We start from the raw sequence: 26,503 nt of genomic DNA on the forward strand, positions 1-26,503 counted from the left end.
TGTCTGTCTGTCTGTCTGCCTGCCTGCCTGTCTGTCTGTCTGTCTGTCTGTCTGTCTGTCTGCCTGCCTGCCTGTCTGTCTGTCTGTCTGTCTGTCTCCTCACCCTCACTATCACATCACTATCACTGTTATTCGACGGTATAATCACCCATACAAGGAATATGACTCGGGTTTTATGTTGCTCTCAATGTACGTAAAGAGCAGAATAAACAGCTCCACAGTGTAAACAAACAAACAAACTACTATGTACAGATGTATAAACCACATCAGACGATGGTGCAAAGGCTGCAGGGGTGAATAAGTATATAAGAGTTTGTGTGTCAGGTTATTTTCTATACATTATGTAGGTGGATATGACGGTATATACAGTATGCACGCATGCATAGATCTGTTTTGAGCGATGGTTGTATGTGTCGAAAAGAAACTGTATTCAACAATGAGAATTAATAATTGTACGGGATGTTTGAGTCACAGGCTTATTGCGCAGAGATTGTTCCTGACTGTGTGAATACTTTCAGCATGTGTAGTAAGAGTGCATGTATTTCTGACCCGGGACACGTTGGGCTTTAATTAGACAGCGCAGTCTATATAAAATCTGACAGTAGGCCTTTTTCACAGGGGACATTTTTATATGTCACAGTAAGAAAAGCATAGGTGTAAATAATGAAGTTTATAATGGCTGAATTCCATCGAGCTGCTTTGTTTTTATGGTCCTGGTGTTGCTGCTCACTGTCACGGCTACTGGGACACTTCATCATTCACATCAATGTTATTAGCACACTTACGTATGTCTCCTGCCACGGCAAGTCATGTCTGCAGTGAGGTAGGCCTCTGATGTTACAGACCTAGTGGGCTGCTAGAGAAGCAACAACAACAACTGACCACATTTCAACCGAGACTTAAGCCGTCAATATTTGTATTGCAGTTTCGATCTCGGTTTCAGAACCATTATAGCCCTTGTTCGCGTTGATATGATACCACCTGTTTGTTCATCTTGACTGCGTCTTAAAATGCCAGACAGCTCACAGATGTGAATACACTTTTCTAAACACTTGAAGATAACTCTCTGTAATCACTTTACAGCAGGCCCAAAACCCCTTGTTTGTGCTCACTGCGTATGCTGGGAAGCATGTGTGTATGAAAAGACACTCAGCAGAGAATGGGGGGGGGGGATCTGCGTTAGCGGGATTGCTTTGGATAGAAACCAAAATACATTGTAGTGTGTTTAGTTTGCAGGTGGAAGGAAGAAAATCTTCCTACTCTGTCGTGCTCTTTCAGTTAGGTAACAGCCATAACTTTTTACTGCGCTTCAATTTGGATTTTTCTCCCTTTTTAAATTCAGTCATATGTTTACAGAAGGATGCATCAGAGTCATAATACAGGGCTCAAACCAATTTTGTCCCCACCTTCCCAGAACTCACAAGGGGGAGCTCTAACATCGTTCCACAGCAGCCACACTAACAAGGTTACCTGCAGAGGTGTCTGAAGACATCTTTGGTTTATCGGCCGGGAGAACAGACATTGGCTGATGCAGATTATCTCAAAATTCTAGATAATTGGACGACCGATTAATCCGTCTATCACCAATACATAGGTTTTTTTTTCTCTGCGATTGTGATGCCAAAATCACAATGTGAAAATGTTCAACTTACACGTTATCATCACTGAGTAAATCTAGATATAATCTAATCTACTAAATGCGATAGAGCAATGTGCAATAAATGTACCAGCACTCATTCACTTTAAGTTTACAGTCACTCTTTTATGCCGCCATTTTGTCAATGTTAAAAGTTTAGTCAGATGTCTCCTTCGTGTTTCATGAGTTTCATGTTGTCACGAAGACTGTCTTTATACGAAGCAGCTGATTGTAGCACTGTGCCCAAGACAAGCTTCCCCTTGGGGCCAGTAAAGTTCACTGTACTACTCTAGTATATTATGTTTATCTCTGAAATTTTGAGTCCTATTCTGGTTTTTATCATGTTTGTATGATTTATTTACATGGAACATTCACTTTCCAATCTTTTGCGGCTTTGCAGGCATCTCATGCTTGCAAGAGTCTTATTTCTGTACCAGCTTCCCCAGCAACTGAATATGAGCACAGTTTAGTTTCCGGCTGTCTGGACACTGCTGCAGTTATACCTCTCTGCTGGATTTAACTTCTCCATCTGATCACCAGTAATGGAAGATCAGAGTAACTCGTGTTTGTGTCATATGTTATTTTTGTTTTACTTACTAACCACTGAGTAACTTGAGTTGACGACGCATCTGCGCACATTGCAGAGACTATTCAGGAACCCGGAGTAGGTGTTAACATGCCACTAAATTTCTTTTTCTAGATACTCCAGAAAGCATGTTTGGGATACTCAAAACTGGGATGAATGCAATTCCAGTTTTCTGAAACCAGCATGTAATGTTTAATGCGCAAAAACATAATCGGGATGCACCGTCCTATACTATGCAGTCGCTGTTGTATTAGGGTTTGCTGGTGGATTTTCATCTCTGATGTTGTTTTATATGGCAAATGATCCCTAAGGAAGGTCGCTCACACCTCAGCAGGAGTTGTGTGATAGCCACCAGAGACACCTTCATTAATCTTAAGAGTGGACTCTTGCTACGATTACACCTTATAGCAGACAAACCTCTTCAGAGTCTTCCCTATAGATTTGCTACTGAATTAATAATTCATGGACTGTTTATTTAACAAATCAGTCAACAGGTGTGGGCAAAGCTCTGCTACTGTATTCCTATGTGGAGATGCCTCTAATGCACATACCATTTACAGAAGCCCAGGCTGAGTGTTTGTTTCCGGGCTGTAGATGGCAGCCTTTCTCAGCAGTTTTCTAAGCTTTACATTTCATGCTTGTCAGATATATTCTCTGAAGGAATTGGGAAGGCACCTGAAGCTGAAGAAAATAAGTTGGCTATGTTTTTTGTATTGGAAAGAAATAAACAACCATGTTGTTTTTTCTCACCAGTTATCCTATTATTCTCAAACTCCTCTGAAAACGTTGAGGTGATGTCATAAAGAAGGATTCATGAGGAGGAAGTAGTTTATTATTCTATATGAGTATCCCTTTTTTAAGGCACAGGTGCGACTGACTTTGGTAGTTCCTTTGAAACTAAAAAACACCTTTGGACCTGTGAAGCTGGGGTGCTCGAATATCTGGGACGTAGAGCAGCTCTTTGCGTGGTAGAGATGACTGCCAGTGTTTCTATCAGGTGTGCTTTTCTTTATTCAGAAGGATTTGTTTCTTCCTCACTATGTTTGTCAGTGATTTCAGCACTGCTTGATCTATAATAAAAATGGGTGACAACGGGATAAAGCCAGACAAAGCTTGCGGAAAAACGTATACCTTGTTCTGACATTTTTTTTGTAGATGTAATTTGACTGCCTCAGCTTTTCGTTGATGTTTTATTATGCTGTTTTCCCTACGGTGAAACTATTTTAAAGGTTTTTTTTTTTATTCTTCCTCAACTCAGCCAGAACTTTTCACAACAAGAGCAATGAAACTCTTCTCGTCTGTTTCTTTCTCTCCCCCCTTCCCTTTCTCGTATTCCCCCTGCAGATATATCCAGCTATGAATATTGACGGTGCCAGTTCAGTGGTGCTGCAGGCCTTAACCCAGGCTACCAGTCAGGACACAGCTGTGCTGAAGCCTGCGGAGGAGCAGCTCCGACAGTGGGAGACCCAGCCAGGCTTCTACTCTGTCCTCCTGGTGAGGGATGATATCAAATAATTGGAATGAATCTGCTGGAGTGAAAACGATTAAAACTTTAATGTGATGTTAATGAATGTGGTGTGTTTTACAGAGTATCAGGGTGATGTTGGGTTTATGCTAATTTCTAATGCACTTTAGTTTGTAAGTAACTCAATTCAGACAACTATGGGGGTGTTTCTTTGTAGAGAGGTTCTTAATAGTTAGGACATATCTTTCAAGCTGCATAACAATAACACTTTTACTGTATATTCACCACAAAGCCCATGTTGATCCTTAAAGGAATACTGTCTCAGTTGGGCTAAAATGAAAAGATGGATTTCAGTTTCATCTCTGTGCATTGAGCAGAGAAATTGGCCCAGAATGTGTTCTGCCTCGCTAAGCACAAAGATCTATTCCACTTACAGGAAAATGTATTATTTTTTATATTTTTGTCATGAATACATTTTTGAAAAGAAAAACAGATAACACAACGTCCTGTTTCAAGTATGTCTTTGAAGACACATTTTCCGATAAAACTAAGGGGGCTTGTGTAGTATTTCACTTGTCTCGCTAAAGTATTTACAGTTTAAAAATAAAAAAACACTGTAACTTGCATGTAAGATTGTGTTTTTGTCCCTGCCCTTTGGTCAGGTTATGATAAATTAGTGTCACAGCAAGAAATTACAGGTGAATTGTTAGATTTGTTCATCTGTTTTTTATTATTATTATTTTTTTTTTATTACACAGAGAAAGAGATTGTCTGGTTAGAGAAAGTCTAACTGTGAAACAAAGACTAAAATGGAATCAATATAGTAAAATATCAGAATTTGGAGGCATTTAAATCTTCTGTCTGCCATCACATTTACTATGTACCACTTATAAACATGGTGAGCCGTTGGAGCTGCAGCAGCTCAGTGAGGATATCGAGGTAGACCTCAAGACCCTTAGCGCCTGAGTCACTACTCACATATTTTATTCAGTGCAACCTACACTTCTTAAGGGTGTCATTATCTTGAATAAACATCCATAGGTCCGCCTAGAAATAATAGAATAAAGGATGCTCCGTAAAACTCCAGAACTTATAATCATCATGTCTTTAGGTTTTCTTCAGTATTTATTATTAATCCAGTGATAGATGTCTGTACACTCATGGGTAAATTACAAACAGGAACTGCTAATAGCTAATTTGTCATACTTTTAACAGTAGCAATTTGTCAAAATGAAACAAATGTGGGCTAAATAAATGGGGTTTAAATTGTTCCCCACAGTTAATTCACTGACTCCATAGCATAATCGTGCTCTGTGATTGGACAAAATCCATTAATATTAACTGTTTTATGTTGCACACTCTTTTTTTATTTTCCTGTCATCACTATGTCCCATCGATGTGGTTCTTGTATCCCCGGTGGAATCGCGGGGTGAATTGTTGAATTGAATTGTTATTTTGGGGTGGGGGGCACAGTTTCATACTCTTTTATTTAGTGTTGGGCAAAGATGCCTCAATATTTCTTAAGACGTTCTTGACAAAATGTGTCTATACTTTATTACTGCATTTTGTGTATCTTCCTGTGCTGCCATGGTCCATATCAATTAAGCAAAAAGGGTGCAATGTGCCCTAGCTCATTTAATTCAGGACAGTTATGTGTCTGTATAAAGATGGTACAGGAGGGACAGCATCAATAAATCAAATGTCAGTCAGGCCAGCTAAATTCAGGTTGTACTGATACATCTAATAAAACTTTAGTGGCCGTGGGCAGATTTCTGCTTCCATATTCAAGTCACTAGTTAAACTGTACCACCCTGCTAATGGTCTTCTTGTTCCCTTGATGCAACATAGCAATGTTTTATATCTGTATTTAAGCAAAAAAATCCCTACATCTCCAAAACCTGAAAATACTGGAGCCAAGATTCCGATCCCTGATATTACTGTGCTGCTCTCTGTGGAGCTCCCGTCTTTGCACTTGTATAGAAGAATGACTTTGAGAACACAGTGACAGTCCTCAGCCAGATTTTCTAGGGTTATGGCTGCATTTTACAACTCAGAAATGTTAGCACTTATGAGGAATAAAACCGCATTAGTGTGTACAATTTAGACACTCTAGATCACAGTCTGTGAGCTCTGCATTTTAATGGGCTCGCAGGTCTGCGCCATTGTTTTTCAGGGCTGTCACACATCATTAAACTGAGGCAGTCTTTAAATTGCCTGGTTTTATTATTTGAGGTAACAAAATTAACAAAAAACTAAGCATATATATTTTTTTCCCAATAGAATATCTTCAATAACCACATGCTGGATGTGAACGTCAGGTGGCTGGCTGTGCTGTACTTCAAAAATGGCATTGACAGATACTGGAGGAGAGTAGCGCCTCAGTAAGTGCCTGCTGGTCTTTCTTGTTCCCTATTGCTCAGCCTTGCTCTCTCACTTTCCCACTTTCCTTTTCCCAATGCTCGTTTTTAATCTCTCCTTCATTGTCTCATTCACTCTTACTCTGTCTCTATTCATCAGTCTTAATCTCTCTTCCTGTTTTTGTGGCTTTGTCATTTCCCCCGGTTCTTTTTGTCACAGATTTGAAGTTGCATTTTTCTGTTATTCCTCATTTTCCCCATTGTCTTTTCTTTTACCAGTTATAGCTTACGCCTGTAGTTTTGTCTCCACCACTTTTCACAGCTTTCTTCTTTCATTTTTTACTTCTCATCCTGATTATTCATATCATTGTGCTCTGATTTTATACTCAGTTTATTCTTTTGTGTTTTTGAAAAAGCCTACAGTCTGTCTTTGGGTACCGGACTGGCTGGCTTTTGTTAGATTTGAATTGAACATTTGCTCTTAAATTCGTAGGACAGCGGTTGGCCGGAGGTAATCGGTTCTGCTTCAGAACTCTGTGGCCATTCTTTGACCACTTCAAATTATTGCTATTCTCTTCTTTCTTTCTAAAGTTTTCTCCTCTTACTAAAGTTGTTTGCCTCTTGTCAATAGTTCAGTAAACTGAATTTTATTTGCCAGAGTGCTGTGCAAGGGGTTTTGGCCCTTAGGTTATTTATCTCAATTTGATATTAGTTTTTCTTTTATTTCTTTGCGTAACTGGCCCATTGTTGATGATATGATCTCTTAAGATAGTCCTATAGCAGTATTGTGCATGTTGGATCACATCTGCGGACTGAGTTACTTCAAGACCAGTTCAGTGTTTGTAGAGTTAGGTGTTGTTATGGACACGTAAGGAATTGTCAAAATGTAATAATCCTTAAAGGGAGGTTGGTGCAGGGAGCAGAAAATTGCTAATCTGAATATTTTTAACATTTGGTCACCCCTACACAAACAAGGTAACTGATGGTAAGCTATGATAAGGTTGATAAGATGCTGACTGCTGTTAGTTATTAGTTTGATTAAAGGGTTTTAATAATGTGTGTATCGATTACTGATCCTGGCTGATCAGGCTAATTAGCAGCTTATTGTACTTAGTTTCTAAAGGCAGTGTACTGTTTGCTGATTACCCTTTAAAAAATAAAATAAAATATACTTACCTAATTATACATAATGAGCTTGTTTCTAATGGTGTTGTTAATGACTCCTTGTGAAAGATGTAGTAGTGTTTGACCCTCTGTTGCTGATCAGTCACGTAGGGTGAAAAACACAACGACTTCAAGTCTCTCAGTTACAAGACAGATTGTTGCTCAGTGTGAAAAGTACAGTGATTAGACGACTTTGAAAGTCATGTACTGTGACCAAGGCTTTAGTGTCATGATGGAGCCATCATTAATGTTCCAGCTTTTGCTTTTTCTGCTGTGACAAGTCGAATACTTGACTGAAGGTCATTCTTTTTCATAACTTCAAAAAAACTCCCTCATGTCTTTTTATTAATGCTATCCAGGACTGTACCCAGGTTATTATTGATTCTGGATTTATGAGATCGGAGTTTATTTTAATGTGATTAATAATTTTTAACGACAGTAGAACAAAGTAGTAAAGAGGGGGCGAGAGACAAGAAGCCAAAACTCACATGGCTTTATTTTTGATTTGTAATTGTTTCAATATGGGTTATGCTCTACATAACACATACCTTACTTCATATGATCTATAAAGTGTTATCTCGTCTCATCTTAAAGCAGAAAAAGAACCAAAAAGAAACACTCAGCAGATCCTTGCCAGGTTAGGAGACAGATCTCATTTCTTTCATTTCCATCCATACACATCTCCAGCGTCCATTCTCGTGTCCTAGTTTACAACAAATTACTGACTTTAACTGAGAAGGCTTAATGTTACTGCTATCTCTGATTACTTTATATCCACTTGTATATAACTGGAGGTATTTTAGAAGATATAGAAAATTACAGTTGCAAGGATTATCTTTTAAACTCAACATCACACACTGATGAAATATTGGTGAAACAGACTAAGACCGTGTTCTCTGCATGTGCTGTCTACTGGCTGATTAGACTGTTAGTGCCAGAACTACCCAGACACACGTTGTCTGACACTAGTGGGGTGATAAATTGGGCTGATGTAAGAAATTGATATTTTTGATTTGTGCTGCATTAACTTTAAGCTCAGAAAGATACAGGTTTTGGCCGGGTTAAAAATACAATTAAAACTGACATTTTTGGAAGTCACAGGTTAAGTAAATTCGTATTATAAGTATAAATCATAGATAAGTAATCAAAGCAGTTTCTGTCTACAGTCAGACAAAGGGGCACACTAATTGCAGATTTTTAATATTTTAGACAAGTGGTTGGCATAATTTGATTAACGCGTGTACAATCTAATGCAGAGGTTTTCAAGTGCCTCACCAAGGGGGTGTGGGAGAGCTGCGGGGTAGATGTGAAGAAACTGCATGAGTTGGAAAAGACATGCTTATGCCCATTGCTCTCTTGAAGTTAGTCATCATAGTTTGACCTGCTTTGAACATATCTGATCAAACGCAACCAAAACAAATGCTCTGCAACTGAGAATTTATGAAAGCTATGTGCAATAGGGCAATGTGTATTTCTTTTAAAAGACACATTGGTTGAATTAAATAGTGTTGTGTGTGTGTATTTTGTGGCGTTGCACTGATGTGAGGCATCGCCACGCGATATCAGTCTGTTGCGTGCCATAGTTTGACATTGGAATGTGTTAAGCGTACAAACGTGCTCAGCCCACACAGGCTTACGAGACACTACAAGTTTATATAAGCCAAGTCCAGAATGCATTCATTTACATAATTCTGTCAAAAGGCCGACAAGCATGCTCATTCCTGTTTGCAGAGGTGCCTTTTCCTTGGAAGGCGTTTTAAATACTTTTAATTGCAATGCGTCTTGTAAAAGTGTTGTGCTAGTTTAAATAAAGAATCAAGTAAATTACTGCAGAAAATATACACTATAAAGTTGGCACTACCTGTTCGCCAAAGATGACCCATCAGAACAAGCTAAAGTGGAAAATCTAAGGCAGGATAATGAAACATTACTTCTGTATTAAGAACCTCAACCTAACTCCCTAAAGTAACGATAAGGGATTTACTCTTAAGTTGATGCTTTTGCTGCTCCTCCAGTACTGAGTTGTGTGTGTGTGTGGATGCGGAGTTGAAACAAACGCAGAAGGGTTATGTTGCTGTGCAATTGTATTTTAAGTTTAAAATGTAACTCCAGCTATTGAAATAAGACAGCAGTGAAGAAAAAAAAAAGGTATTTTGCTGTAGCTGTTTTCTGTCTCTTGTATAAGGATAACTTTATTCTCTGAGAATCTGTCTTGAGAATCTCTCTTGATTTTCCTTTTCCCCGAGTCATTAGATTTTTTGGTTCATTTTACTGACATACACAAAACAAGGCTCAGGCACAGACTTGCTTATGTTAACATATCTTTTAATCTCCCATCCATACTTCTTTAAAGCTTGCCTCATTCCCAGATTCACAAAACATGTGTGTTGTAAATCTTGTCTCACTAATTCACACTCTCCCCCCAGTGATTTGTCTTCCACCCATATCTCTTCTCTCTCTGCCCAAGGTTACAGTGTGATTCATTCCTCACATCAAACACTCTCCCACTCCATCTAGCTTCAGCAGTTAAAGTTGACAGAACAGGGTAAATTAGGGTAAACATTTTTTTTACAGTGTCACACTATGTTTGCAGAAACGTCAACCCATGTTGCAGATTACAAGATGTGATTTGGAAGAAAGAAGGGGGTTAATCCAAAGCGTACTGATTAAATCAGGCAGCTGGCAGGTCCTGCACTATAGTGTTATACAGAGATTTAATTGATCCCTTAACAACTTGGCAGATTGATGTCATATTCATATCTTCATCACAAAGTTTGAGGTTTGCATGTCCAGAATTTGAAATTCAATTCTAAGGAGTCTCTGGGGATAGGAGCCACGTTCAACAATGCCAGGGTCATCATAATATTTCATTGCTCAGTAGCACTCTTGTCCTGCGGTAAGAGAGTCCTGGGTTCAGAACTTTACCCTGTTTTTTGCATGTGTGTTTTGCATGAATGTTCCTGCAGCCTTATGTATTTCTCTCTCTCCGTATCGTTTAGTCTCATTTTTCTCTGTCTCTCTTTGTGGGAATACAATCTTAAATACTTTTAATGAAGCTGCCCCAAGTGGTGCATGATGGAAGAAATAAATTCAGTGCTTGAAAAGTGTTTTACTGCTATTTGGTGCCCATAATTTCAGATCAGTTTGAGAAATGTCCTTTTCTCTCAACCACTTTGATATGTGTACTGTTTTTGTGTTGATTTTTCCTTTTAGTAAGTGCAGATATTGTGTTACTCTTGCTCTCTTAGTCTTCTTGACCCATTTACTTCTTCTGAACTTTCTATTCGGTTTGTTCACAGTGCTTTATCAGAAGAGGAGAAGACATCATTGCGCGCTGGTCTCATCACAAACTTCAATGAGCCTATTAATCAGGTTAGTGGGAAAAAATTGGATGCACCATGGGAAATAATAATAAAAAAAATCAGCATCATATACTGGTATAAAGAAACTCCTTGATTTTGATTAGGCTACCTAGTTTTTCTGTTTTACTTTTTTTGGGCTGTATTGTACTGTAATAATTATTGGTATGAGAATACACTTACAGAAGCTTTAAATGTGGTTGAAATGGGTTACCTATCATAATGAACACTAGATATGCAATTGTTGCTGGCAAAGTTACATTAGTGCTGTCAAGTCAATTGTATTTATATTGCCCAAAATCACTTTCCTCAAAGGGCTTTACAATTAGAACAGCATTATTTTAGTTGCATTTTGCTTTAAACAAATGTCCACTCCACCATAAATTTAAGCACAATCAAACTGTCAAACTGTATTGAATATTGGGGTCAGTGTTTTTTGTGTAATTTGATGAAGTAGACTCTGAAAAAGGCTTCCACCTGAATTTCCTTGTGCATTCAAGGAATGAAGGTGAGAGGGGAAAACACCCTTTCGAAGCCCAGTTTTTCTCATTAAGGAAGTGTTGCAAAGGCAGCTGATGTGAAATATTTCAACCACATGTTGACACCAAAACAGTTTTTTCTTCTGATGCCTTCTAGACTGAGTAAGATCAGACCAGCTGTTCCATCCAATCAAACACATCTCATCTCAGAAAAAGATGGAATCAAAGTTTGCAGATTTCATTCTTGTCATTCAGAACCACTATCATGTAGTATAAAGGTGTTTTTTTTGTAATGATATGAGCTATTTATTACACACAATTCCAACTGCTCTGTATTTTTGTGCCCTTGTTAGCTGCCTGGGTAGTCACGTAAACATTGGAAGAAGGGATGCACCGAGACCAGTATCGGGTCCAATGCTTTACTCATGTACTCATAATTGTAATTATAAAACTACTCAAATACTGCACCTGATGCCACTTTACAGCAGCGTGACGTTATGTAACCTCTCATTAGTTGAGCAGGTAGGTGGAGGAGAAGTGGTGTCAGCAGTTTAGAGATATTTTCAGCAACTTTCACAACATTAGCAACATTTAATTTGTTACAGTCAGAAAGTGAGGAACACCTAATAAAAATATAACACGTTCAAGTCATTGTTAGATTATAACTGTAATGGTATTATTAAGTACTCATATTGGTACTTGTACTTGGTCAGAAAAAAAGGGGTTTTGGTGCTTGCATCCCTAGAAGAAGTAGGTCCCATCACTAAGCTTTAGTGACGGCTTTCATTTTAACATGTACTGTAAGTGTACTATTTTAACAAAAGGTAATATAGATGCCTGTGTGCTAGACAATGACAAGCTATGCTACTGTAGATATGCTGAAGTACAAATTTAGTACCGAGACACTAATTGTGCATCTCATTTGAGGGTAAAAAAAAAATCGGTTTCTGTTATTTTTACAGTTCTTAGGGGATGGCTGCAACAACCAAATAATTTAGGAATCAAGACATGTCTAATACATCTGTCTGAGGGGACATGGAAGGTGGAACTGAATGGTGGCCATCCATCCTGGTTGCTACAGCTTGTGTGTCCCTGAGGGAAAGCCCTCCAACATCAAGACTGACAGGGTCCATATGGCAAGCAATGAATGCCATTTAAACACCATATGTCTCACTAGTCATAGCTTCTCCTTTTTGAATCAAAACTCCAGAAGGGGTTGTGCATATTTGTGCATGTGAGTGTGGGTGTGCCAATGTTGTGTGGACAGTTTACAGAGAGTTCAATAATAGAGGCAATTTTTGTAACCTCACCTGGCTTTCTTAAGACATAATGACTTATTGATCGATTAAATTTGCATGCATGCTGATTATGCATTACTTAGGTAAATTAGGTTGCTAAATGCTCGTTTTTTCTGACTGATTGTAGGTTGTACCATAAAACATTACTGGTAATCAAAAGACAAGCATTTCTGCTTTAATCTTTGTAATATGAATTTAAAAATGGGCTAGATGAATTGATTTGGGAATTAAAGATAAAGATAAAGCTGCCATCACAGAAAATATTAGGTCAGCTCAGTGTTTAAACTACTGATATACAACAAGTATCATCTACAAATTAACAGTGTAATTTATAATGTTGTAACAGAGCCATCCACTTTATCTATCATTATTGATATAAATTGCGTGTACAAAATATTAGAAACTCACCATATTGCAATAAAAGTCAACATCACTGCAAACCACCAAGATGACCATAAAGATAAATTAACACGTCTATAAAACAGTTTAAACAAAAACTGATCTTTATAACCTTCACAAGGTTGGATTTATTGCAGGGCTGTTTTATTAGACTTCATTAGTTTTATCTGACTACCTAATAAACTGGCATCTGAGTGAATGTGCGTTGTTACCACAGAGCATTACGTCTCTAATATGTTAATACAAATAAACCACACCTGCTGATTCAACTGGATATTTATGCTAATACCATGGTTACGCTGGAACAGGATGTGTGAACCACAGCTGTCAAATCAAACTCAACATATGTTTATATGGTGTGAACAAAATTGGCTAATACGGGTGTTTCCAATTAGTAACAGAAGCTTTAATACATTTATTAAACACTGCCCACAATCTGCTGCAGTATAATGTGTCCTTTTCAGTCTGGACCCGTAGTCAGTGTCAAGTACACTATGCGTAGAATCAAGAAAAATTATGACAGTGAAGCTGTGACAAGGTCATGTGACACACATTTCATTGTATAGTCCTTGTATTGAAGGCTCTGAACATGTAACACACCCGCACAAGCACTCTGTTCTGAGTTATGTAATCTATGTGACTCATCACATCTGTAACATGACATGCATATAGGATACTATGTGCACTAAGCTGTATACAATATATATATAAATGATTTGTATCCCACTCGTGCAGTCTATTCATTTAAAATCATATCCTATGACATTGTGCTATATTGTTAAGTGATGTTCTAGATGTAGTAAAATTCCTTTGGCATAACCACCTTCTGCTGTTATAATGCTTTGCCTCCGGTCATTTGTATTTTCTCTGTGTTTTTCCAACAGATAGCGACCCAGATTGCAGTACTGATAGCCAAGGTGGCCCGTCTGGACTGCCCCAGGCAATGGCCAGAGCTCATTCCCATTCTGCTAGAGTCTGTGAAGGGTCAGGATGGCCTGCAGCAGCACAGAGCGCTGCTAACCTTCTATCATGTCACCAAAACCCTAGCGTCCAAACGTCTGGCGCAGGACAGACGACTCTTCCAGGATGTAAGTCCACAGAGCCATTTGTCAGTTTTGTCATCACTCAACATCTTTATAACTCAGTTTTTTCATCTCATTGCTCGTCATTCACATTGTTTGTCCCCTGCACTTGATGCAGTAGTTTTGCACACGTCAACAAGTAAAAATAAAAATAAAACTTTAACTCTGTCCGCTGAACTTTGCTGCCTTTGTAGTTTGCCACCTTCTTCCTTTTTATTGTTTCCTGCCCTCTGACTTGTCATGTTTCTTTTTTCTTTAACTCTCTTTTTTCTGCAGAACTTTATGAATGTGAATAGATGAGAAGGGAAATTACCTTGAGAGTTGCAGGTTTTTCAGTTTCATATTTAGCCTGAAGGAGATGCTGTTTAGCTACTCTGACTCGTGTCAAATATAAGATTTGTGGCAGGACATGCATGCACATGTGTCTTCATTCATGCATGACACAAGCATGACTGACATGTTTGGGAAAAGACTTGTCTGTATTGCTAGTCATGCGTCTAAGAGAGATTGTGTTCGAAGGAGAGTTGTTTCTGTGAATTCATGTTTCTTTCAAAGAGGCAGTGAATCAGAGCAAATGCTGTTTTTTTCTTTTTTTGCCACCCACGGTTTTTAAAAACGCATGACTTAAGTAGAAAGACAATTGTGAAGAGAAGGGGTTTAGGGGAATACAATGACCTCACAGACCAACAGAGGGAGAAAGACAGTGACAGGCCAGTGGACAACAGAAGCAGTGACTGAGACCAAATAGTTGGACATTGTGCAGTGGCCTCTATGCCAAAATGTGTGCCCTTAGGCAATACGAGGAACATAGACGGTCTGAGCCCCATTAAACAGTGCGCTTTTTAAATGATGCACTGATGACTTTGATGCTAAATGGCCCATGCTTTGCTCTCTCTCCCCTGTCACGACATTAAGTGGATCGGTGGCCGCGCATCCACACACTTCACCACGCATTGTGAAGAGGTGACAAGATAAAGCATAATGCAATACTGTTCATTTCAATTCCAGTGCCATACTTCACCCTTTGAGTTTTAGTGTTTTAATGTGAAGTCTGACTATAGGTCATCTTCACTGGTTTTGAACCTTAAATGACCTCCGTTTATGTCCGTTATATCCCACATACCACACCTGACTGTTCAATCATGGGCTGAGCAAGAAAAACTCACACTCAACACTTACCAAAGAAAGCTTTGAAATAAGGAAAAAACTGGAGTTTTATAGTGGGTTGTAAGCTTTTAAAAAACAAAGTGATTAGTCACTGGTTTCCTTAACGTTGCCTTTGCCATTTATTCAGTCTGCAGTGGACAGTTAAGTATCTCTTCAAGTGTAAGCTCATTCTTTTACCCACTATGTTTACACTGCTCTTTTTCTCACTCTATTTAGTTCAGACATAATGTGTACATAAGTACTGTTAACGTGTATGGGTGTTAAGCGCGTCTTCTTGTACTCGATGAGTGTGCGCACTTCTGTCCAGTCCTTCGTCCCAGCTAAAGCAGTTGGTAGACCATGTTGACTGCATCATGGGAGATGATGCATCGACAGCAGTACATTAACTAGCTCTTTGTTATACTGGCCCACTTGCTGAGGTTTAGACTGTGAAGGAATTTTTCCAAACTGGAGCTAAACAGATACTGTGAGGGAAAAGGGAAAAGGGAAAAGGGAAAAGGCCCCCCCCCTTTTCCCTTGTGGCAAAGAGGCAGGGCGTGGGTGTGTGGGAGAAGAAGTGGTTGAAGTAATCGTGCGCTGCTAATGACAGGAGGAGGGATCACATCAGGAGAAGATATGGAGTAATGAGGAAACAGGTGTAAAGATAAAGTCGAGGCTGTATTCAAAGAGGAGGATGGAATTGGGACACTTTTAGAAGTGATTTCTGCCTCCCGAATTTTAGAAGTGTGAAAGTGGAGACAGCAATAAGGGAACAAGATGAAGGAGAACGGCTCTGTGCCTGCTGCCTTTATCTGTAAAAACGTAAAATATGGAAAAGAAAAATTGAATTTGACATTGCAAATTTGCAGAGGTTTATAACAGCATTCTTCCCTTCAAAATATGATGAGCAAAGAGAGAGTAAGCAAGGGGTGAAAAATAATTTAAAAACCATTAATCTTGAAAATTGATCTATAAACGGGCACCACAAGTAGTCAGTGCTTGAGAAAAGCTTTTGCTAAATAGGCCATGCCTGAGTGGCAGTGTTTCATAATGCAGCTGTACAGTTGAAATTGTTATTATTGAATAATAGACTCTCATTGCAACCAAACAGGATGATTGTGCAGTCTCAATCTTACTATTGAACTGTGAATGATGTTGCCCCGAGCAGTAGCATGGAAGACGAGATGACATATCAAAATGAATATAACTCACACACATCACAAGTGGATCTCGACACAGGGGCCTCAAGCCTGATCCCAACAGGCACGTTGCTGTCATTCATCAGCTGTACATACTGTATTATCTGGTGTTTCCCAGAGGTCAGTGTGTCATATGTGGGCAGGTGCATTGTAAACCCCACATATTTTGTTAGTATACTGAATTTACCAGCACATAAATGCATTTAAAACCACATTGAGAGAGATGTAGAAATAGAATGTATGTATTCCTGAAGCTAGAATAATATAAATACTTCCACAGAAAGAATCTACAAAAATATGTTTGTGCCTTTGGATAGAGTTTGTTTTTGCCACTCAGAATAGTATCATTCTCTTAACACAGCTACTGTATGTATGAATCATCGACCCGCACCTACAACTTTATTCTGTTGTTCTTCTCACTTTGCTGAATAGTATATGGCTTACATGAGACTGCATTCTGTTCTTTTAACGAAGAGAGTACTTCTGGTAATAATATATTATAGAATGCTTTCTCTAAAAAGACGATACTTCACTTAATTTTTAAAAAGTGGTACAGAGGTTGTTCAGAGTAACCTTGTGGGGTAGCTGTAAATGCACTGCATTGTTGTAAAGATACTGCATTGACTTTATGTTGAGGCTGTTTGCTTTTTCTGGCTCTCAAACATGCAGTAAGTTTAGAGATGAAAGGGACAGGTGATAACCAGCGTCTGTTTTTGTGCCTTTTGAATAGCAATAAAGGGGCAATATCCCACAGCATGGGTATTCATAAACAGATTGTCAAGTGAAATGAACTGCACTTTTCTTGGATGGCTTTAGTTTGCGAGTTCTTCCTGCTGGAATAGGGAATCAGCTTGCAGATGGAGGAAATTGTTTGCTTTTATTGAAATTTGCCTCTCTGTTGTCTCTGTCTGAAAAGGAGCAGACACAAGCACACACACAGATACACACAGGTCTTGCAACTGCAGAGCTTTCCAGAGCGCACAAAACAGACAAACACACACACAGAAAAATAATTGATTTTTGGATGCATCGGAATTTTGTCTTGAATGATTCAGCAACAATTCACAAAAGTCATTAACTGGAATTCAGATAGATCCCCAATTACTGGCAGCCGACTAAATAACCGACTGCTTTCCTCTGATATATTCATGGTTATCAAGTGAGTCGACTAAAGTGAAGTTGCATGTAATGGAGATGTTATCTGTTGCCAGGGGACTTTAGTAGTTTTGTGATTTCGGTTACTTTTTCAGGTGTGGCAAGCTGTGTCTATAGTTATCGTGCTGTTTAATAATGCTTTCCAGTACAGTGTGCCACCTGGGGCCACGATGGGGGTTGTAGTCTGGCTCAGTAAATTGCATCAGGCTTAGAAAATCCTCTCCTTCAGGCAGGCTGATCAAGTCTTTTTTTCGATCATGGGAAAAACACCCCTATTGTGATTGTCTAGTGTCTAATGTTGCAAAAAGCAGGTGTGGTTAGTTGGTTCACCATTGGCTGCTAACTTATACCGGTAAATACTTGGTTTCTTGTTGCACATGCAGTACTGTATGTAAAGGGTCTTGTTGAGGATTTTTATTGATTATTTTATTGTACATGGGATATCTACTCTGTTCTTTAATCGTATTCAAGTTAAAATATTCTGAAGTGTGATCGTGACAGTTGTTTTAATCATATCATAGAGAAAGGATTACAGGTTAAATAATTAATTTACTGAGGTGACATCTATATTCTATATAAGCTTTTTTAAACATGTAATTGCATGTGAAGACAAAGTTGTTTCAGAAGATATTTAAAGAAACTTGTGTTTTTGATCTGTAATTACAGATTATAATTTTTCATGACACTTTCATTTCACCATTAAGTGACTGTGGCACTCGACAGTTATGTAATATATTTATTTAATTGGGCTATATATAACTATATAAACTTGTGTTTAGTCTGTGGGTGTGAAGGACAAGCGCTATCTGCGGGATGCTAGAGAAGCATTAGAGACTAATTCAGAAGTTAGACTTATATCAGACATCAAGATTATACGGACTCATGCTTAATGGTACCTGAAGTTTTTGCAATCCTTTTTGCAATTGTTTTATGGCGTAGTAAAATCCCGTTTAGTATCAATAGGCAGTTAGGATGCAAATGTACCTTTTAGTAGGTCACAGCATTGGGAAAACACTGTATACTGATCACCTGTTTATCATTTGTAATCCTAATCTAGTTGTGCAGTCAGAGCTTCTTTTGGCCTTGTAGGATAAACTTAAAATGACCTCAGATCCAACTGAAAACCCACATACTCGCACACCAGTTGATTGATTTCCTCAAAACAGAACAGCAAGAGTGAGAAAAGAAGAATTTTAGAGTGTTTCCTGAACTTGGTTCATCACTTTTAGATTCCATGTGTTGAATTAGTCTGGGGTTTGAGTAATAGGAAGTGCCAAGCTCTTGAGAAATCTCTCCAAAGAAGAAACTTGCCAGTCTTGCAGTTTTCTGTAAAGAATCTATCAAAGCCTATGCTGTGCTGTCAAAGTGGGGATTTCTCTTTCAGAAGGCATACATCACCAACCTAAGCACTGGTTCTCAGATTTCTCCTACTTAACACTTCAGCGTTACTGAGAACAGAGTTCTTCTGTATTTAGGTATTTAATAATTAATTGTTCAATTCCTTTCTTTGAAATGTAATGTCATGATTGAAACTTTTTACAGACTAATTTTCATCTGGTGCCAGAATTGTCTTTAAACATCACAACAGTGTGTTGTTTTTCTTTAGCCTTATCACACTGAAATGCTTGAATATTATTTTATTGAATATTGAGATTGAATAGCTCCAGAGATGTTATTTGCTATGCTATTTTCTATTCTGTTTATTCTTTTTATGAAAACACAGACCGACAGTTTGTTGTCTGAGTGACTGGGCCAGACTATATACTGCAGTTAATGGTACTGAGAGTACCTTTGTCTACCTTTTGATGGTCATGTTTTGCTTGTACAGGAAAAAAAAAAGTAATTGGTTTGGGCTCAAATAATATCATGGCAGTGACTCTAATAGGAAGTTCATTTGGAGCTAAATTAGACCTGTGACTCAGAGGCCCATCTTTGCTCTCTGTGTGCATTGTTTCTGTGTGAGTGTTTTTATATGTAACTTGATGCGATTGTCATTTTACAGACACAGTTTGCACGCATGTAAATCTGGTGTGCAGGTACACTTGTGATTAATTTCACGTGTTCACCAGAATCACCTCAAATGTTGTTGAATGTGATCACTGATCCAGAATAATTTTGTCAGGGTGTGATTGACTGTACTGTTTATATGTATGTTGGCAGCTGGCGTCGGGCATCTACAGCTTTGCATGCTCCCTGTGGAGCCATCACACCGACTGCTTCCTCCAGCAAATCTACGCCAGAGATGAGGCTGCCGCGCTCAGCTCACTGGAGAGGACACTCCTCTCCCTTAAAGGTAGCAAAATTTGCGCACACGCAAACACGCACAACTGCGTTCTCATGCAAAGCGACTCAGTGATCTATTTATACCAAACTGTAACTAAATCATGGCCTGAAATAACTGCCTGCATGTTGCGTACTGTGATTTTTGTCAAGATTCCATCTATTGACAAAAACTTTATTAATGGACAAGTTGTGAACTTCTTGAGATATTCATATGTGCTGCTACTTTGTGAAACATAAATGAAGTGGAGTTCACTTTATTTGCAATTAGCGACAATCCTGCATACAGATGTTTTTTTTTCTCTCTGCCCCCTCTCAGTGCTTCGCAAGTTGACAGTCCACGGATTTCAAGAGCCACAACAGAATATGGAAGTGATGGTGAGTCTTTCAGCTGTGGCGGCTATAGAACCTCTGATATTTGGAAAAGCTGATATTTTTCCTGTTAGTGTTTTGAGTTAAAAGTGACTCCAATGTGCGACTCCACAGTGTGCAAGATGTGGATGGCTGTGAAGATTGAAAGTGCCTTAAGCCTTGTCTCGGTTCAAAGAGTCAAGCGTTATGTATGAGCTCTCCTCCCACTGTCAATGTGAAGAAAGTCTGACTCCATGAAACTGTTATTTAATTTAGTCTAAATAGCCCTGGTTTAAAAAAAAAAGGGGAAAAAAAAATCTGAAGCGCCTGTCTGGATAGGGTTCACAGTTAATGGAATAATTTACATAAAATGTCCCAGCACTTTGAACTCCAGCTGCAGATTCCGACTACTTCCCATTTTTGCCAGTCAACGTGAAAGAAATGCAGTAAATGTTTTAGAGAATAATGGTAAAGTGAGGTTTCAAAGACTTTTTTTTTTTTTTCAAACAAAATACACATTTAGTAATAAAAAATGAAGCCACATAGATAAAAATCATTAAATTGTGATGTCAGGAAAAAGATTGGGGAGCCGAAGAGGAGGGTGGGTGATGTTTGTGAGTGGGTTTTGCATCTGTCAGGGCAGAAATGAGCACTTTAGCAATTGATTAGTATTAGTAAAGTTTAAATAATCAATCTTTAACTCAGTTTAAGTAGAAATATTGAAAACACTGCTTAGAAAACTGGATTTGCTGTCAGTTTGATATCATTCAACTGTCTGAACAAAATATACAGTTTTAAGACACCATTGTGGCAGAATTGCTTGGTATAATTTTTTCTTTTCATTATAGACTGAATTGACCATTTTATGACAGAAATGATTCTGTTTACTGTGCTCTATTATTCCACTAATGAGACAGCTTTTAGCTTGCAGGCTGAAGGTTGTATAATGGTTGAAATAGTCACATTAAAATGTCATTTGCCTTGAGCTGTCTCTGGTTATTCCAGCTCAGTGAGCAGACCTAATGGTTTGGAGTTAATATTTTATGTTTACATATATATGCAGTTATTAGATCAGACTCACTACTTCAATACCACTTTTCATGTATTTTATTATTCAGCTAATGGTGTGTTAAGAGAGAAATATGCCTACTGTGAACTTAGCTCCTTTCCCAACATTCAGGTCAAGGCTATATTTTTTTGTACTTATAGTCTACTCAAAATGGTGTTTTACATATGCATTGTTGCTTCACTTGACTGTTATACCTACAATTGACAACAGAGTTATACAGGCAGTGTTTGACAAATCTATTTTCACTTTAATATACTGAAAGTTTCTCTGTGCTCAACCTAAATCTGAATTCAATGCATGTATGTTCAAGCAGAATTTTATGAAATCAGAACTAATGCAACTCGCACTTAAATGGGATGTAGAAACTTGAAGCCTCCAGTGCACAGTAAGAGTAAGTGCCTCTTGTGTCTAATAATAAAACTTAACATGATTAGTGTTTTCTTTGATTGTAGATTTTTTTTATTGAGGCAGAAGTAGTCAAAGTAATTTGGGGGATTTTTAACAAGGTAATTTGACTTTTGTGGAAAAAAACATATTTGTTGATTATTTTATTTATTTATTTCAAACATGTCTGGAAGGCACTGTTAAGAGTTATTTTGCCACTTATAACAGCAGGTGGTGTAATGCTATAAGCTCTCCTTTTCTTATAAACTCTCTTTTTGTCTTATTTCCCCCCATCATTTTGCTCCTGTTGACTGCGCTAAGTGGAGTCCAACAGTATATCCTCAGGATAAGCATTTTTTTTTTTTCTTTTTGCTGAATAGGAAAGATTTTTATAACCAGATATGTTTTTTCCTTTGTTGGCAATGCTTAGAATGAATCTACGCTCCTCTTTCCATTGACTTAACACATGTTTGTATATAACCGTAATCAGTGTTCAGATTTCAGCCTGGATGTGTCTAGCATCCGCTCTTGACCTGAAACAAATCAAACTGAAAGAAAGTCAGTTGTAGTTAATAAGAACAGGTGAAGTGAGTCAGACAGGGATAATGCAATTTAAATTAATTAGATTAAATTATTGATTTAACAGAAATTAACCCCTTTCCTGAACAGGAAACCTTTGATTACACAGGTTTAGCTTTTTCAATCCAGTAATGGGAGTCCTCATTCAGATAATTTTTTGTTTATCAACTTTTTGAGAGGTCTCTTAAATTTAAATGGTTTGAGACAGATAAAATGCCTGCAACCATTTGGTCCTATAATAAATCCTGTGATGGTTTGAAATGTCAGACTTATTGATTTGGTCTCAGGGTTTCAGGGTGTTATGTCTCATTGTGCTCTTCATTGGGTGATTGGTGTGAACTGTTAAAACATATTACATTATGTAATTTCTTAATTAATTCCAATGTTGTATTACTGACTGGGACTGTAAGATGCAGGTTGCCTACTAAATAAGTAATTAAGCAACCTGTAGAGAACTGAATAAACCCATCTGAAAGAGTAACCCAACTAAGTAATGATGCATATCTCAAAGGCCTGCAGCACAGCTGGCCTGAACTGTAACAGTGAATCTTAATAATAAGCCTGTCCCATATCTGCTAATTGTGCGATAGCAATCTTGCTGCAAATAGACTTGTGCTTTTCTTAACCACTTAATTTGTTGCTTGTGTACTTTGACCCTCAACAGCTCATTTTCTGTTTTCTGTTTTGAGTTATTAATAAGTTATGATTGAATTAAGCCAGCAAAACAATTTTCCCCATTTCACTTCTCATAAACATTACAGACATTCTGTAATTCTTGCCAAATACAACTGAAATATGTATTGCTGTTTCCTTAAAAAAACACAAATCATAAAACTTAGTTACCGACTTTTCATTCAGGAAATCTGAAACAATATTGACTCCAAAAATATGTGTGTGGGCCCTGGCACCCAGCTGACAGCCGGTTGTTTGGCACCATTTTGCTGTGCATAGCGCACAGGGGCCTTGGTTTACTTTGGTATGTCTGGTTCCAACGGCTCTAGCTTACCCGTTTCAGTACCAGTTATACATTTTAGTGAGACACATTCTAAAGTCATTTTTGTCTTTTCATATCTTTGGAGTACAGATGCAGTGTTGCGGTGTGTTTTTAAATGCAACGTTTTTGTGAAGACGCAAGGTTGACGCAGCCATCTGTTTTTGTTGGCGCTAGTTCTTTGAACTCTTCTTGGTGTGTCAGGGCCTTAAGGCAATAGTTTATTTTATTCACACTTGGGTCTCTGACTATAAACCATCCAACGTCTTCACACTTGACATGAGCATTCTGAATAGATTGAGTTTATTTTCTAATCACCACACTACACTGCTGGAGAACATCAGTGACGCTAAAAACGAGGAGCATTGTCAGTTTTCACACAGGCTGCCACTGATGAATTTTAAAACTTATTTTGCAGTTGAATTGCTGTTTATCTTCCTGGCTTTCTTGTCAACAAGAAAGGGGGCTAGAATAGACATCTCAACTGATCTTTTTCATCATTGTCATTTGGAACATTTGTTTTCTAGGTATTGCTCAGTATGTGGTTAACTTTGCAACATCCAGGAGTTAACAGGCATCTTTTTGTGACCACCAAAGAAAATTATAGATTTAACAAGGTACATTCAGTTGAGCCATTGTAATAAACAATCTAGTAGACCCTTTTAAATCTGGAGCTGGTCTGAGCACATATACTTGACCACACACAGCCTAAACATTCACCAAATTGCCACCCACTGTTCTTCCCTTAGATCCTTTGTCAGATGCACTCGCTTGTTCTGTTGACACTCATCTCCCTTTACAATCTACTTCTCACACTACTGCTGATGTGCCCATTTGATGTCCACCACTTTGTCTCCATTTTCCATCCTTTTCTCGCCATCTCAATCAATTTGGCTGACATTCATTTACTTTTCACTTCATCCTTGTGTATTATTCCCTGGCAGTGCCATGAACCTCACTTCTCTTCCTCTTTACTTGTCAAACCTTTTTCATCAAGACTGATTCAGCTGAAAACGTCTTTGTTTTGCACTCATGTTTGCATTAGTCGTTCTCTAATTTCCTGCATGCTTTATTTAAGTATTTTTTTCCCCCTTTTATTTCATTCACCTTGCCTCCCCCTCTTTGTCTAAATCCCACTATTAGCTTTCAAAATGCATGGCATGAACTCGTTCTCCATCATCTCCCAGCCCCTCATCTGTGCTCTTCTTCATGACCCCCTATTTCTTCACTAACTCTGTTAGGTGCTATAGTCGCTGGCTGGGCTGTGTTGTGTGATTAATGACACTGCTGTTGACCTCATGGCTGAACATTAATGCAGAACTAAACAGATTGCCTCTCCATCTATCATCTAATTTCCCATGCTAAGCTGCGTCTACACCAGGCTACAGAAAATTGATTCTCTTTCATACTGTGTAGCTGGCACTTTTATTTATACTCCTGAGTACGGAAGCAAGTGTGCCCACGCACACATACACAACACACACATACTAAAGTTATTCCCTTGTTAATATATCTGCTTCTGGGCAATACTGATCAAGCAATCATGAATGATTCAACTGCAGAAATGTCAAATAGATTAAATTTTATCTCACCCTCTCTTCATCTCCTCCTTTTCAGGGTTTCCTGAATGCAGTGTTTGAAAGGCTAAAACAATTCTTGGAGTGCTGTGAGTACTTGTCTCTTTCTCTGTCCTGAATCTCTGATCCTAGGTTTCTCCCCGCAGTAAACAAACTCACTCGCGGGTGCTTGATCTAATGCATGCTGAAGGCGCCTACTTAAAAGTCTAAGACACTTTATGATACCAAATGTCAAGGTCTCATAATAGAATAGCATAATGTATGTGTCAAATTAAAGCTTCAGTTTTTAGTTTTGCGTCTAAACCATTAAAAAGACCTCTAAGTACAACTTATGCTCACTGTACTATTACATACTAAAACTATGAGTGTGATTTGAGGAATATGAATCTTTTGTAATTATTAGATCTTGAGAGAGCAGGTTAAAGGCAACATAAGATGTGTTTTCATCCTCCAATAGAAGGTGTGAACAGAAAATGTAAGCAATAAAACAATCAAAACATTAAGTTCACCTTTGTATCCCTCCTGTCAAATGAAACATGTTTGACTCCCTTACTAATGTTTCATTAGGTTATGTATTAAAATGATCTCCTACAGCCCAATATTCTGCTTCAACAGGAATTACCCCATGTTGACAAACACCTAAGATGTTCTGTGTTTTTCTGACATGTTATCAGGTTCTGAGACAAGTTATTTTAAATTGCTAATTTTGCTGTTTGTTTATTCAGTATGGATGCCATGTTCCTCTACACTTGCACAATGAACTAAGCAGAGGGAATGAGTTAGTTCTTTATATGAAGAAATAACAGGGAGATAAGGAGACTTGGAATCTAACCATTTTGCATGTTACCTAGTCAAAGCCTTTGAGTGGTAACTTCTCCCTTCAATTAGTGTTCTTAGGCCAAATAGTTCCAGGTACTAAAAAGCCACAGGAACTAGACCAGTTGTTCTCACAGTGTGGGGCATAGAGCCACTGCAGGAGGGCAAGGATAACCAGGGGAAAAATAAGTGACAAAGTTGAATAAATGTGATTTATGTAGGGAGGATGAAAAAGCACGAGTTTGCTAATGCTGTCGTGAGAACCTTTCTTTGATTAAAATTCAGTCTGGATCCTTTTTAATTAGTTTTGGTTCCACTACCATTGTTAATATTTTTGGGCTTCTTATTTTGTCCCTACTTCCTCTGGGTGAAACACAGGTAAGGGTTCTTTGTCCCCTTGGGAAAGTCACAGTGTAATCTCTCTATCCAATGGCTATTTGTTCTTCCATAGAGGTTTGTCAGAACAACACCCAGAGAGTGAGAGATAAATCTCAGACACCACTCCATGAGCTGCCACAGATGTTAGCAAAAATATCATTTGAGATATCAGCCACAACTACAATTTCCAATATTTACTCTGCTGATGGCAGTGGAGACAGGGTCAGGGGCCTGTTGGTGTTTGGGCCTGGCAGATAGGGCATACAGCAAGGCAGCTCACAGCTGGGCTAGGGAGAAATATCAGCTCTGCACAGCCTGATAAGGTCAGCTATATAAACTGGTGTTTTTGGGACAGTCTTTGTGGTCCATTCAGATGTCTGGCTCCTCCTGTTAGATGTTAGTCATCCAACTGTCGTTACCTATCTATTTCTGTCAGTCACTGCATTGTGGAAATGTGTTTTGTTTTTTTTTGTTTTTTTTTTGCTAGGCTACATACCTGTCAGAATTAATGAATACCCTTTCTTTCTTTATATTCTCTTTTCATTTTCTATCTATTTCAGTCTGTGAATTTTATTAGCAGGTTTTGTTGGTTCTGATGTATGACCTCAGTGACTTTACACAACATCTGCTTACATTACCAGCTGTCTCACACCTGCAAACAAGGAAACAATGGCATGGACACAAAGTCAATAAAATGCAACAGTGTTTTGATCTACATAATCCCTGATCTGTAGTTTGAAAGAAGCAAGACAA

The 26,503-nt window shown here is 38.3% G+C and overlaps 1 protein-coding gene across 2 annotated transcripts in view; it reads left to right on the top strand.

The window, feature by feature from the left end:
• Positions 1–3,016: 3,016 nt before the first annotated feature.
• The window catches only part of ipo11 (importin 11), a 101,093-nt gene continuing 77,606 nt past the window's right edge, over positions 3,017–26,503 (top strand). The window contains exons 1-8 of one of the 2 annotated variants that reach the window (XM_035658377.1): positions 3,017–3,219; positions 3,567–3,716; positions 5,968–6,068; positions 10,508–10,580; positions 13,628–13,831; positions 19,486–19,618; positions 19,925–19,983; positions 24,597–24,645. In XM_035658377.1, the coding sequence (XP_035514270.1) occupies positions 3,579–3,716; positions 5,968–6,068; positions 10,508–10,580; positions 13,628–13,831; positions 19,486–19,618; positions 19,925–19,983; positions 24,597–24,645 (757 nt within the window). In that variant the 5' untranslated portion in view covers positions 3,017–3,219; positions 3,567–3,578. Of the gene's footprint in view, positions 3,220–3,566; positions 3,717–5,967; positions 6,069–10,507; positions 10,581–13,627; positions 13,832–19,485; positions 19,619–19,924; positions 19,984–24,596; positions 24,646–26,503 lie in introns of those variants that run through there. The other variant, XM_035658378.1, reaches the window with a different exon arrangement.

This window comes from Morone saxatilis, unplaced genomic scaffold (genome assembly GCF_004916995.1).
Source record: "Morone saxatilis isolate NCDOM2014 unplaced genomic scaffold, NCSU_SB_2.0 Contig16, whole genome shotgun sequence".
Lineage (NCBI taxonomy): Eukaryota > Metazoa > Chordata > Actinopteri > Moronidae > Morone > Morone saxatilis.